Genomic DNA, 14,331 nt, shown 5'->3' on the forward strand with positions numbered 1-14,331 from the left:
AGCAAGTCACATGCCAAAGGCATGTGGACCGCAGGCTGGACATCAGTATCCGGCTCACATGGGGCTTACAGATATCTACAGAATCAAATACCTTCCTCTGCTTTCTCCCCGTCCCTCCCCGCTCAGATGCCTGCCGCCTCCTCTAGCAGACAGACCCTCTTCCCCTGCTCAGACTGCCCTAACTCCCTATTTCTAGTTCCCTCCTTTACTGCGTCACTGAGGCTACCCTATTTGGATCCTGGACAGGCTCCCTGGGTGAGATCCAAAGGCAGTGGTTTTTCTTTCAAGGCTCAGCAAATTGCATTAGGCTCCTGGGATCAAAAGGATATCAGAGCCGGACAGCCTGGCCCCCATGTCAGCTCGCTAGGGACCCCTGGTATGACACTGACCAGTCTGTTTCCTTCCGCTTGAGCCTCAGACCCGCTTACAGACAGAGCCCTGGGCACTTAACCTCTAAAACATCAATAGACCCACTCTTATGTTTTATTCTGCTTCCTGTCAAGAACCTCCTCGCTTCCCAGCACTGTGAGAAATTGGTCTGAGCATGAGACTGCCTTCCGGAAACTTCAGTTCAGTTCAGTTCAGTTGTGTCCAACTCTTTGCAACCCCATGGACTGCAGTACACCAGGCCTCCCTGTCCATCACCAACTCCCAGAGCTTGTTCAAACTCACCATTCATTGATATGGTGATGCTATCCAACCATCTCATCCTCTGTTGTCCCCTTCTCCTCCCACCTTCAATCTTTCCCAGCATCAGGGTCTTTTCAAATGAGTCAGCTCTTCATATCAGGTGGCCAAAGACTGGAGTTTCAGCTTCAACATCAGTCCTTCTAATGAATATTCATGACTGATCTCCTTTAGGATTGACAACTTAGTAGAGGAGAAAAGACACCTTGGCCAATCAGGGAAGCCTGCCTGGAGGAGGGGTTGAACAGGTGCTTAGAGAATGAGTCAGGATGTAAGTTTACTTTTTAATAGAACTTCTGAGCAACAAAGATAATCGCACAAGAAAAGAAAGGAAAATGAGCCCCAGTAATCCTCCAGGGGTTGGTGGTGGGGCAGACAAGAGCTCTCCTAAGAAGGGATGAGGGGGCTCTGTGGTCAGGAGAACAGCTTTGTAAGCAGTGAGAATCTTATAGCTCTGAGTATGTTTGTTTTTGCTCCGACCTTTGTGTCTGATGGGGCTCAGGCAGGAAAGAGGCCTCACTCTGGATATTTTAGTAGAAAAAGGATTTAGGATTTAGGGCAATTGGGTCCTCTCTAAACTGCTGGGACTCTGGAAGGGGGGCTTCAGACCAGACTCCCAAGGATCCTCCCAGAAGCCTGAGGACCTGGACCAGCAGGGGAAGGCGGGGTACCAGGAGCTCTGCTGGGGTCACCAAGGTCAAGAACACGCAGCTGATGCTGGGGTCCAGGCATCGGAAGTCATCACTGCCGCAGCGCACACTGCCTGGGAACGTCCACAAAGCCAGTGATTGGTCCTGCGGCTGCCTCCGCCACAAATGCCCCTCCAGCCCCCAGAACCGGAGGATGGATGCCAAGCATGTCCCCATGACCTTGTTGGCCAGCAAAACAGTTACCACGTGATCCAGCAATCCCACTCCCCGGCATATATCCAGAGAACACCGTAATTTGAAAAGACACGTGCATCCCAGCGCTCACTACAGCACAGTCTGCAGGAGCCGGGACATAGAAGCAGCCTGACTGGCCATCAGCAGAGGGGTGGATGGAGAAGACGCGGTCCATACACACAATGGAATATTACTCAGCAGTAAGAGAGAATGACAGAATGCCATTTGCAAAAACATGGATGGATCTAGAGATTATCATACGAAGTAAGCCAGAGAAAGACAAGTACCATATGGCAGCACGGACATGTGGAATCTAAAAATAAAGGTGCGAATAAATCTATTTACAAAGCAGAAATAGACCCACAGACATAGAAAAGAAACTTATGGTTACTGAAGGAGGAAGAATAAATTAGGAGGTTGCGATTAACACACAGACACTGCATGCAAAGTCGCTTCAGTCGTGTCCGACTCTTTGCGACCCTATAGACTGTAGCCCACCAGGCTCCTCTGTCCGTGGAATTCTCCAGGCAAGAATACTGGAGTGGCTTGCCATGCCCATCTCCGTGGGATCTTCCCAACCCAGGGATCAAACCCACACCTCTTACGCTTCCTGCATTGGAAGGCAGGTTCTTTACCACTGGCACCACCTGGGAAGCCTAACGTGTGCACATTACTATATATAAATAAACCAGAAGAAGCTACTGCATAGTACAGGGAACCATCCTCGCATTTGGTAATAACTCATAAGGAAAAGAATCTGAGAAGCAAAGAACATATATATATAAAACATATATATATTATTTATTATATATTATTATATACATTGGGCTTCCCTGGTGGCTCAGCTGGTAATGAATCTGCCTGCAATGCGGGAGACCTGGGTTCGATTCCCTGGGTTGGGAAGATCCCCTGGAGAAGGGAAAGGGAATGTATATAAAAAATTATATACATTATTTATAAACAAATTATATATATATATAAAAATTACTGCACTGTACAGCTGACATGAACATCAAAAGTGTATTTCAATAAATAGATGGCCAAGGCCGCAGGGAACTGATTCCATGGCAAAAGGCCAGACTGCGTCTGCGTTGCACGGTGCGTCTGTCTGACCCAGAAGTCTAGCTTCGAGGGAGTCTGAGCAACGTTGAATTTCAGCTTTGCAGCCTTTGCGGCATGACCAGGTACCGTACAGCAAGGGAGAAAAGGATGCTGAGTTCCAACCATACGTCCAACCTGCTGCTGAACGCCGGGTTCTGAGAATTGCGTGAGACCCCCGGCACACGGCGCACCTTCCCTCCGCCCTCCTCCCGCTCCTTCTCCTTTATTTCTCCCTCGTCCTGACTCCCACTCAGTTTCATCTTTACGTCAGATCAGCACATGCTACCATTCCACTCTGTTTCTTGAAGCATCCATCGAGAGCAAGACTGCTTGTCCCCAGGATGCTGCCATGCGGGTTTTAGCTGTGGTAACTAGGACCTCCCTGATGTGTTTATTCTTGTGTATTCACTGGTATTGGTCTTTTACTCAGCAGAAACGTTCTATTTCTGCAGCGACTGGTTGTGCACTATGAAATCACCTCCCACGAGAGCAAATTGGAAAGCCTTCATAAAGTTCCGGGCAGGTGTCATAAACACAGAAGCGTCGGCAGCGATGGAAACAAGCCCACCATCCATTAAGCTGGGGGTTTCATAACCTGCAGCCGGAAACTGACAGCTACCGTCTCCTTTTTCATTCACTTAGACTGCCTGAGGATCTGAGCCACGCTCTCTCAATTTGCAGATGGTAAAGGGAGACTGCCCTCAGGGAGAGGAGTCAGCCTGGGGGCAGGAGAGGGGAGGAGGGCTGTTCCAGGTGGAGGGGTCAGCACGTGTGAAGGCCAAGAGGCAAGAGAGAGGAAGGAGATGGACCCGGAAAAGAGCGAGGGTTGAATACAATGGGAGCCTATTGAGGAAGGTGCAAAAGGGCCTCTGGTTCTAGGTAGCCCAGGGCTGGGAAGCCCTGGAGGGGTAGCTGGTGGGGGCGACCAGCACTGAGTGGGAGACCGACTAAGATGCAGACTCTCAGCTTCTTCCGGTAAGAAAACCTCACAGACTGGGCAAGAAAACCTCGCAGACTGGGCGTTCTCTCCCTGCAGGTGAGAGCAGAGGAGAGTAGCTGAGCAACTCCCAAGTTTTGTTTATGAAAAAGGACCAGGCTTCCCTGGTGGCTCCATGGTAAAGAAGCCACTTGCCAATGCAGGAGATGCAGGTTCGATCCCCGGTTAGGGAAAGATCCCACGTGCCGTGAGGACTAAGCCTGTGCACCACACCTATTGAGCTTGTGCCCTAGAGACCAGGAACCAAGACTACGGAGCTCAATGCCACAACTCCTGAAGCCCCTGCACACCAGAACCCGCGCTCTGCAGCAAGAGAAGCCCCCACCATGAGAAGCCCCCGTGTCACAACGGGACGGTGGCCCCTGCTCGCCGCAACTAAATAAAAGCCCAGGAAGCAATGAAGGCCCAGCACAGCCAAAAATAAATAAATAAAATTATTTTTTAAAATGTACCAAAAACTTGAAGACACTTGAAAAATAACTGGAGTAATCAATCTTAAAAAAAAAAAAAGGAACAAGTGTTCACGATTGTTGCCAGGGTCACAGTGTGTCCGTCAGACGACCATTCAGAGTGACTCTCTGGAGGCTCTTGGGGATGTTCACAGCAGGGACAGCCACCAAGAAGTGGGGTGTCTTCTCACAAGTCCCCGAGGTTAGGAAGTTTGGAGATGCTCTTGGCAAGGAGGAAGCACTCATGCAGGAGCTTGTCTGCTTTTCTGCAGCTGTGGGAAAGACAGAAGGAACGTTTTCCAGAAGTTTCTCGTCCAGGCAGTTATAGGATCTGCAGCGTTCAGAGCCACTGTTGGCAAGGGGGCAAAGAGGTCCAGGCACCCAGACTGACAGTGTGGGTGGACCCAGGACGGATCAGCGGGGCATGGGGTGCTGGCTCCTGTGGTCTCCGCCTCGCCCCAGGCAGCTCTGTCCAGGAGAATGGTGGGCCCAACACTCCCCCCAGGGACCCCGAGCCCCACGTCAGCTCATTGTTCCACCTGGCTTCACTCACGAAACCTCAAGTTCAAAGTTGAAAGGATTGGGTCTTTGGAGTCAGTGATTGCAGAGCATGAACCCTAAGCGCAGGCCCTGGGTCACTGCGGCGGTCAAGGCCCCAGCCAGCCTGCAGAGGGGCTGCTGTCGTTGCTGCACTGACCGGCTCTCCTTCCTGCCCCTCCTCCCCAGCGCCCACCCACCAGGAGAGCTTAAGGGACCTTCAGGTCCCTCCCACGTGCCTGTGCCCCGACACGCTGCGCCCAGGACCTCTGCCACGCACACCCCCACCCGCCGTCTCTAGGGTCCTCCCAGCGGCCTGGGGTCAAGAACGGCCGGGTGTGGAGTTCCCACCGGACCTTCTGCCTCTTGGAGACTGGTCTGCAGGGCCTGCCCTCCCCACTCCCCTGACCCGCCTCCACGGGGCGCTCCGCGTCCAGGGCAGACGGGCCTCTAGGAAGAGGCTTGCTCCTCGGTCATAACCAGACCTCCCTCTCTGCTCCTTCTGCCCTAAAGCTCTACGTGTCGTCTGACCTGGGGAGGAAGTGGACCCTTCTGCAGGAGCGAGCGACCAAAGACCACGTGTTCTGGTGAGCGCGCCCCACGGGACCCGGGGGCCCCCAGCCCTGCCCTCCTCACCCCGGGGGGCCTCCAGGGCACCCTCTCTGCTCTGCTGGGCGGTGTCAGAAACAGCCGAGGGCTGGGGCTCAGTGTTCCCAGGCCACGTGTGTTTGTTTACGTGTGAGTCTCCCTCTCTGGGCCTCCGCTTCCTCGACAGTAGATGGGGGCGTTAATGCCCATAACCCTGGCACAGTACCCACGCTCGGCAGGTCTGTCCTGCCCCCTCCCTCCTCCCCACCGCCCCCTCCCTCCTCCCGTGCCCCCTCCCTCCTCTTCTCTGCCCCTCCCTCCTCCCCTGCCCCCTCCCTCTTCCCCTCTGCCCCCTGCCTCCTCCCCATTCCCCCCCCTCCTCCCCACTGCCCCTCCCACTGCCTCCCATGCCCCCTCCCTCCTCTTCTCTGCCCCTTCCCTCCTCCCATGCCCCCTCCCTCCTCCCCTCTGCCTCCTCCCTCCTCCCCTCTGCTCCCTGCCTCCACCCCACTGCCCCCTCCCTCCTCTTCTCTGCCCCCTCCCTCCTCCCCTGCCCCCTCCCTCATCCCCTCTGCCTCCTTCCTCCTCTCCTCTGCCTCCCTCCACTGCCTCCCCTTCCCCCTCCCTCCTCTCTTGCCCCCTCCCTCCCCCTGGCCTGGTCTTGACTCAGCCCCTGACTAACTGCCGGGCTGTGCAGCCCCAGCCAGCGCCCCGGCCCCCTCCCCATTTCTGTCATCTCTTGGGAGCTGATCAAAATCGGTCTGCGTAGGAAACTCTCTGGTCTCACTGCCCCAGCAATGGGGCTCCGGTGCTCAGGAAATGCTTGTTGGATGAGAGAGCGAGTGAGGCCCACGGAAGATGAGACTTGGCCGAGGTCCACGGGCAGAGGGAAGGGGAGCTGAGCACGGGGTTCCCGCAGCCTCTAGAAGTGCACAGAGAGACAAGCTCTTTCTACCAAGGTGTGATTCCTGAGTGTGGACGTGTTCGCACACACACACTCGTGTTCTCTGCTTCGCATGTCATTTGGGCCACACACTAACGCATGGACTCCCCGCCAGGCCACAATCCTGTTTCCTCAGGACAAACACGTGGAAACAACTCCCTGCCCACCCCCCTGCCTCTTCAGTGTCTTCATGCCAGTCAGGACCAGGAACTAGCTGGCTGACATAGGGCCACAGGCCGCAGAAGGGAAGCCTTGGTCTCTCCCCTGGAGCAATGGCCTGTCGGTGCGCCTTCCACCACATGGCTGCCCTAGCGAGGGCCCGGGTCTTCCTCAGAAACTAGGGCGCCAGTGTCAGGCCTTGTCATTCCTGTCAACATGGGCTCAAGGAAGTGGGGAGGGGTCAGGAGGTGGGGAAAAGCTGGGAGGAGGGGAGGGGTCAGGAGGTTGGAGGGGTCAGGAGGGGAGGGTCAGGAGGAGGGGAGGGGCTAGGAGGTAGGAGGGGTTAGGAGAGGGGAGGGGCTAGTAGGTGGGAGGGGTCATGAGGAGGGAGGGGTCAGGAGGAGGGAGGGGTCATGAGGAGGGGAGAGGCCAGGAGGAGAGAGGGATCAGAAGCTGGGAGGGATCAGGAGGAGGTGGGAGGGGTCAGGAGGAGGGGAGAGGCCAGGAGGAGGGAGGGATCAGAAGCTGGGAGGGTCAGGAGGAGGTGAGGGGCTAGGAGGTGGGAGGGGTCAGGAGGAGGGCAGGGGCTAGGAGGGGGCGGTGTCAGGGAGGGGCGGTCCCTGAGCTGGTGGCCTGGGAGATTAGCAGAGCTGGCCGCTCCACTGATGCGTCCAGTCCCAGGGAGACCTCTGGGATCACCAAGAGAAGCGGCCCACAGACACTGAAAGCAGAGTTTGTGCTCATTCGGACACGTTGTTATCTCTGGCAAGTCAAATGATTTCTTCCCCAAGTTTCTGTCTCTGACCTGACAGCGGGAATTGCCAAAGCCCCATGTTCTAAGACCTTCATGTTTTGAGACGCTTAAGCAAGTGAGCTCATTAGATTGACCTCCGGGGGCCATGGCCAGGGACTGGGAGACCTACTGTGTTTTGGGACCGTGATGACTCTGGCTCATCACCTCCCTGCTAGTCTCTAAATGGCACTGGGAAAGAATCGTGAGGGCCTCCCAGCAGCAGCCACGTTGTGAACACTGACCATCCACCAGGCACCGACCATGGGTCCAAGTGCATCATCTTATGAAATCCACACAACAGCCCCGACTGTCTCCCCTTCATGTTACAGAGGGTGAAGTGGAGAGGGGCCAGGGCACGTGTCCTCAGTCACACCGCCCGGAAGCAGCAGCCCCAGGCCATAGCTGCTTCTGCTTGTGGCCCGTGGGCATGCCACTGGCCGCTCTGCCAAGCAGTCTGCTTTCCTGCATTCCCCAGGCATTTCCAAGTTGGCCTTGGCACTTCGGCCCGGGTCCACCCATAAAGCCTCAGCCTTCCTCTTCCATGAGCTCCAGTGCCTGCCAGGTGGGCGGCAAGAGGCAGGGCCTCTGTCCTGAGGGGAGGTGAGGGGATGACCACTGCAGCCCTGGAGGCAGGTGGTGGGCGTCTTGAGGGTTCAGCGGAATTGTTTGCATCAGAGCTTTCCTTAGTAACTGTCAACTCCCCAGGCTCCCAGAGCTATGGACTTTTCCAACAGCTTGCTCAGCCACAGGTCTTCTCAAGCAACTGCTGTTTCCAAACAGCAGACCGAGGGCCTTCCCCAGACACCAGCTTTGGGGACCTTGACAAACAAGAAGGTCTAGGGGGCAACACTTGTCCCTTCCCGCAGGGAGCCAGGCTCCATCTGAGCTGTGTAAGTGCAGAGGTTCACGTGGTCTTTCAAGACCCGTGGTTGAGGGTTTCTAGGGGCAGGGACCTCAGGGTCATCGTGCTCCCAGCCTGTTGCTGGGCCTGGTGCGTGGGCCCACTGGGAAGTGGGAGGGGAGAGACTCCGGTGGAGAGAGAGAGGGAATGAGAGAGGGAATGAATGGATGAATGAAAAGTGAGATAAATGAGTGAGTGCATGAGAAAGTGAATGAGTGAGTGAATGAGTGAGCAAGCCACAGGCCGGGTGTCATTACCCCATTCACAGATGACGGATGGTCAAACTAAACTTCCTCTGCTGAGCCGAGGACCTGTCAGCGCTCCTGGTAGGGAACAATGTCTAACTTTATTCAGAAAAGAGAGGAAAATGTCAGGCAGGAGACCTCCTCCCAAGGAGCTTACAGATGGCCTGTTCAGCAAGCCTAAATCAACACTTCGCCTTGCACTCGAGACTGTCCGGAGGGTCGGCGTGATTGATGCTGGATCCCACACTGAAACACTCTGACTGCACTTCCCACCACCCAGAGCATCTGTGGATTTCACGTGTCCAGCGGGGACCACCTGGCCCCGGAGGAGACGAAGTGCTCAGGGACCCCAGCACCAAGCCTGCTGGGCATTGGGTTGAGAACTGAGGGGCCAGCTTGAGGCCAGGGGCTGCCAGCAGTGGGAGCTGAGTGCTCTGTAGGGATGTCTCACTGGCCTGGAGGGGCCGTGGGGGTGCCTGTCCGCAGCACTGAGTGGTGCCGCTATGACACGCTGATGCAGTGAGACTCTGCGTCAGATTCTCAGTCTGCCCTTCGGCAAAGTAAATGTGCTGCACCAACCAGGTCGGTGTCCGTGAGAGGGTCAGCCGGGGGACGCCTTTGGAATGGTCATATCGTCTGGAATGCACATTATAACAGATGCAGTCAGCTCATCACACCCACGACCTCCTGGGTGTTCTCGCCTAAGAGATGGCTGAAGTAGACAGAAGGTTCTAAAGGGGGTGGACAGACAGAAGGTGACCGTCCAGTTGACACGGGGAACCAGTAAAATCTGGGAAACACTGAACCACAGCACATCACCCCGAAGTGTCCTTTCAGGTGGAAAACCTGCACTTCACCTCCTGGGTGCCCGTGCTGGGCAGGCAGGAGTCGGCACTGGCCTTGCCTCCCATGGAGGATGTAGCCCAGTCCCTGTGACACGTCTTCCTCCCGTTCTCAGCCCTCGTTGAGCACTCTCGTTGAGCCCTCGTCGTCACCAGCCACGGTCCCCGCTGTGCTGCCTGAACCCCTGGTCCAGTCGTGTCTGACTCTTTGCAACCCCATGGACTGTATAGGCCTTGGAATTCTCCAGGCCCGAATACTGGAGTGGGTCGCCTTTCCCTTCTCCAGGGCATCTTCCCAACCCAGGGATTGAACCCAGGTCTCCCTCATTGCAGGCGGATTCTTTACCAGCTGAGCCACCAGGGAAGCCCAAGAATACTGGAGTGGTTATCCTATCCCTTCTCCAGCGGATCTTCCCGACCCAGGAATCAAACCGGGGTCTCCTGCATTGCAGGCGGATTCTTTACCAACTGAGCTATCAGGGAAGCCCTGAAACTAGGGTGATATTCTCAGGCCTCTCCTGCCTCCTAAGATCATTTCGATCACTAACACACATGTGCACACACACATGCATACACACATGTACAGACATGGATGCACAAGTCTTCTCTAAACCACTGTAAACGGAAGAATGCCCAGCAAGGCAGAGGTGGAGGCTCCGTCGGCGTCCCAGGAGCAGCTGGGCTCTGGGGGAGGGCCGTGCCCTCTGAGCCTCAGACCCAGGAGGCCACGAGGCTCCCAGGGGTTCTGGCAGCAGACAGGCCCAGGAGGAAGGGCTTGGGGGCTTTGTTTCCAAAGCCAACCTTTGCCGTTCTTTTCCAGGGCTGTGTCTGGGGTGGACGCTGACCCTGACTTGGTCCACCTGGAGGCCCAGGACCTCGGAGGAGGTAAGCAGGGAGGACGTAGGAGCCAGGGACCCCGAGTGCTCACCCCATGGCAGGCTCGGCCGCCCTTGTCCTTGGCGACTGGCCCTGAACAGCTGACCTCGCTGTGTTGCGATGTGGCATAATTTTTAAATGTGCTTGTTTTCCAGCCAGGGATAAATCGAAGTCAAGGAGCTCCACTCCAGTGGAAAAGTCTATTAAGAGGGCGATTTGTTCTGGCCTCTGAGCACTGAGTGCTTCCCCATTTCTCAGCCCCGATCCCCGCCCTGCACTTACTGGGTGTTGAGGTGAGGCAGGGACTCTGATGGCTCCCCCCGCCTCCAGGGGGCAGGAGCCTTCCTGGCAGATGAGCCCAGAGGCCATGCCTGTTATGAGGAAGGTCCTCTGTGCTCACTGCCGACAGAACCATGGACGGTTCTAGAACATCACAGCCAGTAGGACCTACAGGTTGTGTCTTCACTCAACAAACACTGGCTGAGCCCCCTGTGGACCAGGCCCAGGGCTGACCCTGCTGAGGACCCACAGGTGGACAAGACCCAGCCCTGCCCCTTGCCTGGCAGGACCTCCTTGGTTTCTACTGGCATGCAGACCTGGGCAGGGCCACCCTTCACCTACAGTGGGTGCCGACAAGTGCAAGCTGCTGTCCCTGGGGGGGACGTAGTACATGGAGGGCGGGTTCAGTGCCAGGCACCGGAGTCCTGGCTGGTGACCGAAGCTCTGGAGGGAGCTCCCAGCCCTCTATGTGGCAGCCAGGTGACCCTGGAAGTGACCTCAGCTCCCCGCCCTCAGCATCCTTCTCTGTGGAATGGGTCCCACGCGTAGTGCTCAGCCTGGGGCGGCATGGGTCATCAAGTGGCGGGGGGTCCCCTGACCACGTCCAAGCCCTTGGCTCTTCCCTGGACGCCCCCAGCCCCTGTCCTGCAGGGAGCAGGGCAGTGTTACTGTTGCTTCTGCTTCACTTCTTGAGCTCAGTCATGGGGTCTGGAGCCGGTGCAGACCCCAGCCCTGCCACCCTCCATGCAAAAATCCCAAATCACCCCCTGCTCCCAGCCACCCTGGCCTGGGAGTCCCACCAGAACCCCATCCCGCCGAGCTTGGTGGCACAGAATCCCGGCCTTTAGGACCCCCTGCACTGGCCACCCCCACCTACCCTCCAGCCAGCCTGAGCTACTGACCATTCCCCAAGGTCACCTGCCCCCTGCCATTGCCCCTGCGGGAAGGCTGGGCCCCGTCCCCGGAAGGACGCTGGGGTGACAGTGCAGGCTGTGGGCAGGACGACGGTCACTCCTGTCCCCTGGGGCTTGTTCATGAGAGCCAAGCGCCCACCTCCCTTCTCAGCCCCGTGGTCAGAAACTTCACCTCGGCAGCCTCAGAGGGGCTCCACAGAGTGGTTTACGCCACAGAGATTAGCAAGGGCTATGGATCAGCCCTTCTCCCACTGCACAGACCGTCAGCGCCGTGAGAGGTGGTCTTTGTCTGTCTTGCTGGCGGTAGAGCTGGAGCAGGGAGGACCTGACCATCGTGACATGAGTGAGCAAATGAGCGGACGAATGCATGGCTGAATGAGTGGGTGAGTGAGTGAGCGAATGAGTGAGTGGGTGAGTGAGCAGACGGTCCACTGAGTCTGGCCTGGGTTCGACTCCACAGCATGCCCAGCCAGGCAAGCCCATGACAGGATATTCAGTGTTGACCACAGGGAGTGACTGGCCCGTTTAGAGGGGAGAAGGATGTGGTTCTAGAGGAATCGGGCTGTGGCATAGCCATGGCTGATTGCGAGCCTACTGTGCGCACTGTTTCAGGGGCCCCTGCTGGTGAGTTAGGGCAGGGCTTCCAGCCCCCAGCCTGGCCCCCTGGCACTCTCCGTGCTGCCCAACTACCCCAGGCCGTGGGCAGGATATGCCCCCAAAGGTGCTGATGTCTCTGAGCACCTGGCTGGGCTCCATTTGGCCCCTGTGGTTAATTCTGCTCCTGCCCACACGTGGGAGAGATGAGTCCCCAGGGCAGAGGCTCCAGGCAACTCCCTGGGGCCCCCCATCCCAGAGACAGAGGGCTTGATGGAAACGGGAATCTCCAGGCAAAGCTGGTGTTCAATTTACTCAACCATAGGTGTTTCAAAAAGGGTGAAAGGGTTTGCCTAAATCTAGTGGGGAAAGAACCCCCTGAGTCCCTGCTCACACCCACCTCTTGATTGGGTGTGAGTGGAGAGACGTCTGGAGGGCGGGAGGGGTCCCAGCCGTGACGGGCACTGTGGCCCTGGACTCTCCCTTCCCTGGTGACCACACACCCGCTGGGCCCGGGGAAGGCCAGTGGCTGGGGGTTGTGTGGGGATCTCCTGCCCACGTCTCTGGGGGTTGCTCTGTGGCCCCTCCCCCAGAGAGGGGATCCAGGTGTCCAGGGATGTATAGGTGGTGTGTCTGTGGGTAGCCTAAGCCAGGAGCAGAGGGTGGACGGGGCAGAATGTGGACCTAGTCCTGCACTCACACAGCTGTGCTCTCCTGCACGACTTTAGCCCAGGGTCATCAAACGCTTCCCATCAAGGCCAGCTGGTAAACGTTTCAGCTTGGCTGGCCATGTGGCCTACGCTGCCCATGACCACCATGGTAGTGTGAAGGCGCTGTGTGTGATGCGTAAACACGCAGACGTAGCTGTGTTCCATGGAGCCTTTCTTTGGGAAAAGCCTGGAGGCCGGCCGGGTGGCCCTGAGTAGACAAGTCTCTAACCTCGCTCAGCCTCAGTTTCTGCATCTGGAAGATGGGACCCCCCCCCCCCACAGTATGGTCCTGAGGATCGAAAGAGCCCCTCCCAGGAGAGCGCCAGGCACAGAGCCGCCCCCCTATCCCCACTCAGCAGCAGCTGTGGTAATCGCAGGTCCAGCCCTTTAAAATTCAGACCCACAAACAACATCCGCGTCGGTGGTATCGGAACACAGATGGAGCGAGAAGGTTCGGCACTTCATCATGTCTGGGGCTGCGTCTGACTCCGTCAGCTAGCGTCTGGGTGTTTTGAGATTTCATGCCCTGCGTGGCTGCCTCTTATCCCCTGCAGGTTTTCGCTACGTCACCTGCCAGATCCACAACTGCTCCGATAACGCACGGACGACGCCCTTCGCGGGCCCCATCGACCAGGGCTCTCTGACCGTGCAGGACGATTACGTCTTCGTGAAGGTGCGCTTGCTTCTGGGGCTCCTGGAAATGGGCAGGAGGTGATGTGGAATATAAGCCACTCTGGGGGAAATGGAATCACTCCAACAGGAAGCCATAAAACGGCTACTTTACCTTCAAGCGCTACCTGCTTCAGTTCCTACTGCCCCTGTGGTGAGGCGCCCCCCCGAACCCCACAAGGCCAGAGCGCTGGCACAGGGCTGCCATCCGCTCCTTCTCCCTTCTGCCCCCCAGGACCCTCCCACAGCTCAGGGCCCCCAAGCCCGAACCCGTGCTGCTCCATCTGGTTCTGGTGGCTTTGAGTTGATATGGGTTGTTTCTGGTCATTGTTCTTGGCTACTGGGCATCAGCTGTCCACAGCCCAGGGACCAAGCCCTGCTGCCTGGCACTCAGATCACAGTTGGGACCACCCTCAAAAACCGTGTGATCTGACTGTCCAGAAACTCCAGGGAGCAGCTGGTCATACCACTTCTTGATTACTTCCACTGATGAGGAACTTACTCCTTTCAAAACAGCCCATCCCCTCCGAAACAACCCAAATCTTTGGAAATGTCCTTACAGCAGTGAGATAAAGTGTTTCCTCTACTCTCATCCACTGGCCCCTGTTCTGCCTGCTAGGATCCCAGGGGACAATACCACAGGCTGTAATGGAGATGGTCCCTAAGGGCACTGGCTGGGCGTTCTCTCCACTGAAGGCTCCCCCATCTCAGAGACACTTCATCACCCCAGCAGAGTGGACCAACACCTCCTGTGGAGCGGGGGCTGGAACTGGCAGGGTGTGTCACGGCCCCCATTAGGGCAGTCAGTAAGAGGCTCCTGCCACCACCAGCCCTGCTCTCACTCTCCTTCACCCACTGCTGAAGCCCCTCAGCCTCCCATGCCTTCTATCTGTTTGCACGTGCTCTTCCCTGGGCTTGGGGTGCTCACGGCCCCTTCTCCACCTCCTCTTCCCATTCTCTGTCATGTACCCCCTCCTCCAGGAAGCCTTCCTTGGCTTCCACCTACTTCAGGCCCGCTGATCGCCTCCTTGGAATGCCCCCAGCTCTCTCTCCCTTCCTTCTTTGCAGCCCAGGCCACACTGGCATGCTTTACTATTTACCGTAGACCCTGCAGTCTGCAGGGAGGGTGTGCTCCAGGTCTGTACTCAGCACCTCCCACTGCA

The 14,331-nt window shown here is 57.1% G+C and overlaps 1 protein-coding gene across 1 annotated transcript in view; it reads left to right on the forward strand.

Moving 5' to 3' along the window:
• SORCS2 (sortilin related VPS10 domain containing receptor 2) overlaps positions 1–14,331 on the forward strand; it is a 329,996-nt gene that overhangs the window by 252,600 nt on the left and 63,065 nt on the right. Inside the window, exons 13-15 of the mRNA XM_055587427.1 lie at positions 5,169–5,242; positions 9,947–10,011; positions 13,054–13,172. Of these exons, the coding sequence (XP_055443402.1) occupies positions 5,169–5,242; positions 9,947–10,011; positions 13,054–13,172 (258 nt within the window). The remainder of the gene's footprint in view (positions 1–5,168; positions 5,243–9,946; positions 10,012–13,053; positions 13,173–14,331) is intronic.

Source organism: Bubalus kerabau, chromosome 7 (genome assembly GCF_029407905.1).
Source record: "Bubalus kerabau isolate K-KA32 ecotype Philippines breed swamp buffalo chromosome 7, PCC_UOA_SB_1v2, whole genome shotgun sequence".
Lineage (NCBI taxonomy): Eukaryota > Metazoa > Chordata > Mammalia > Artiodactyla > Bovidae > Bubalus > Bubalus kerabau.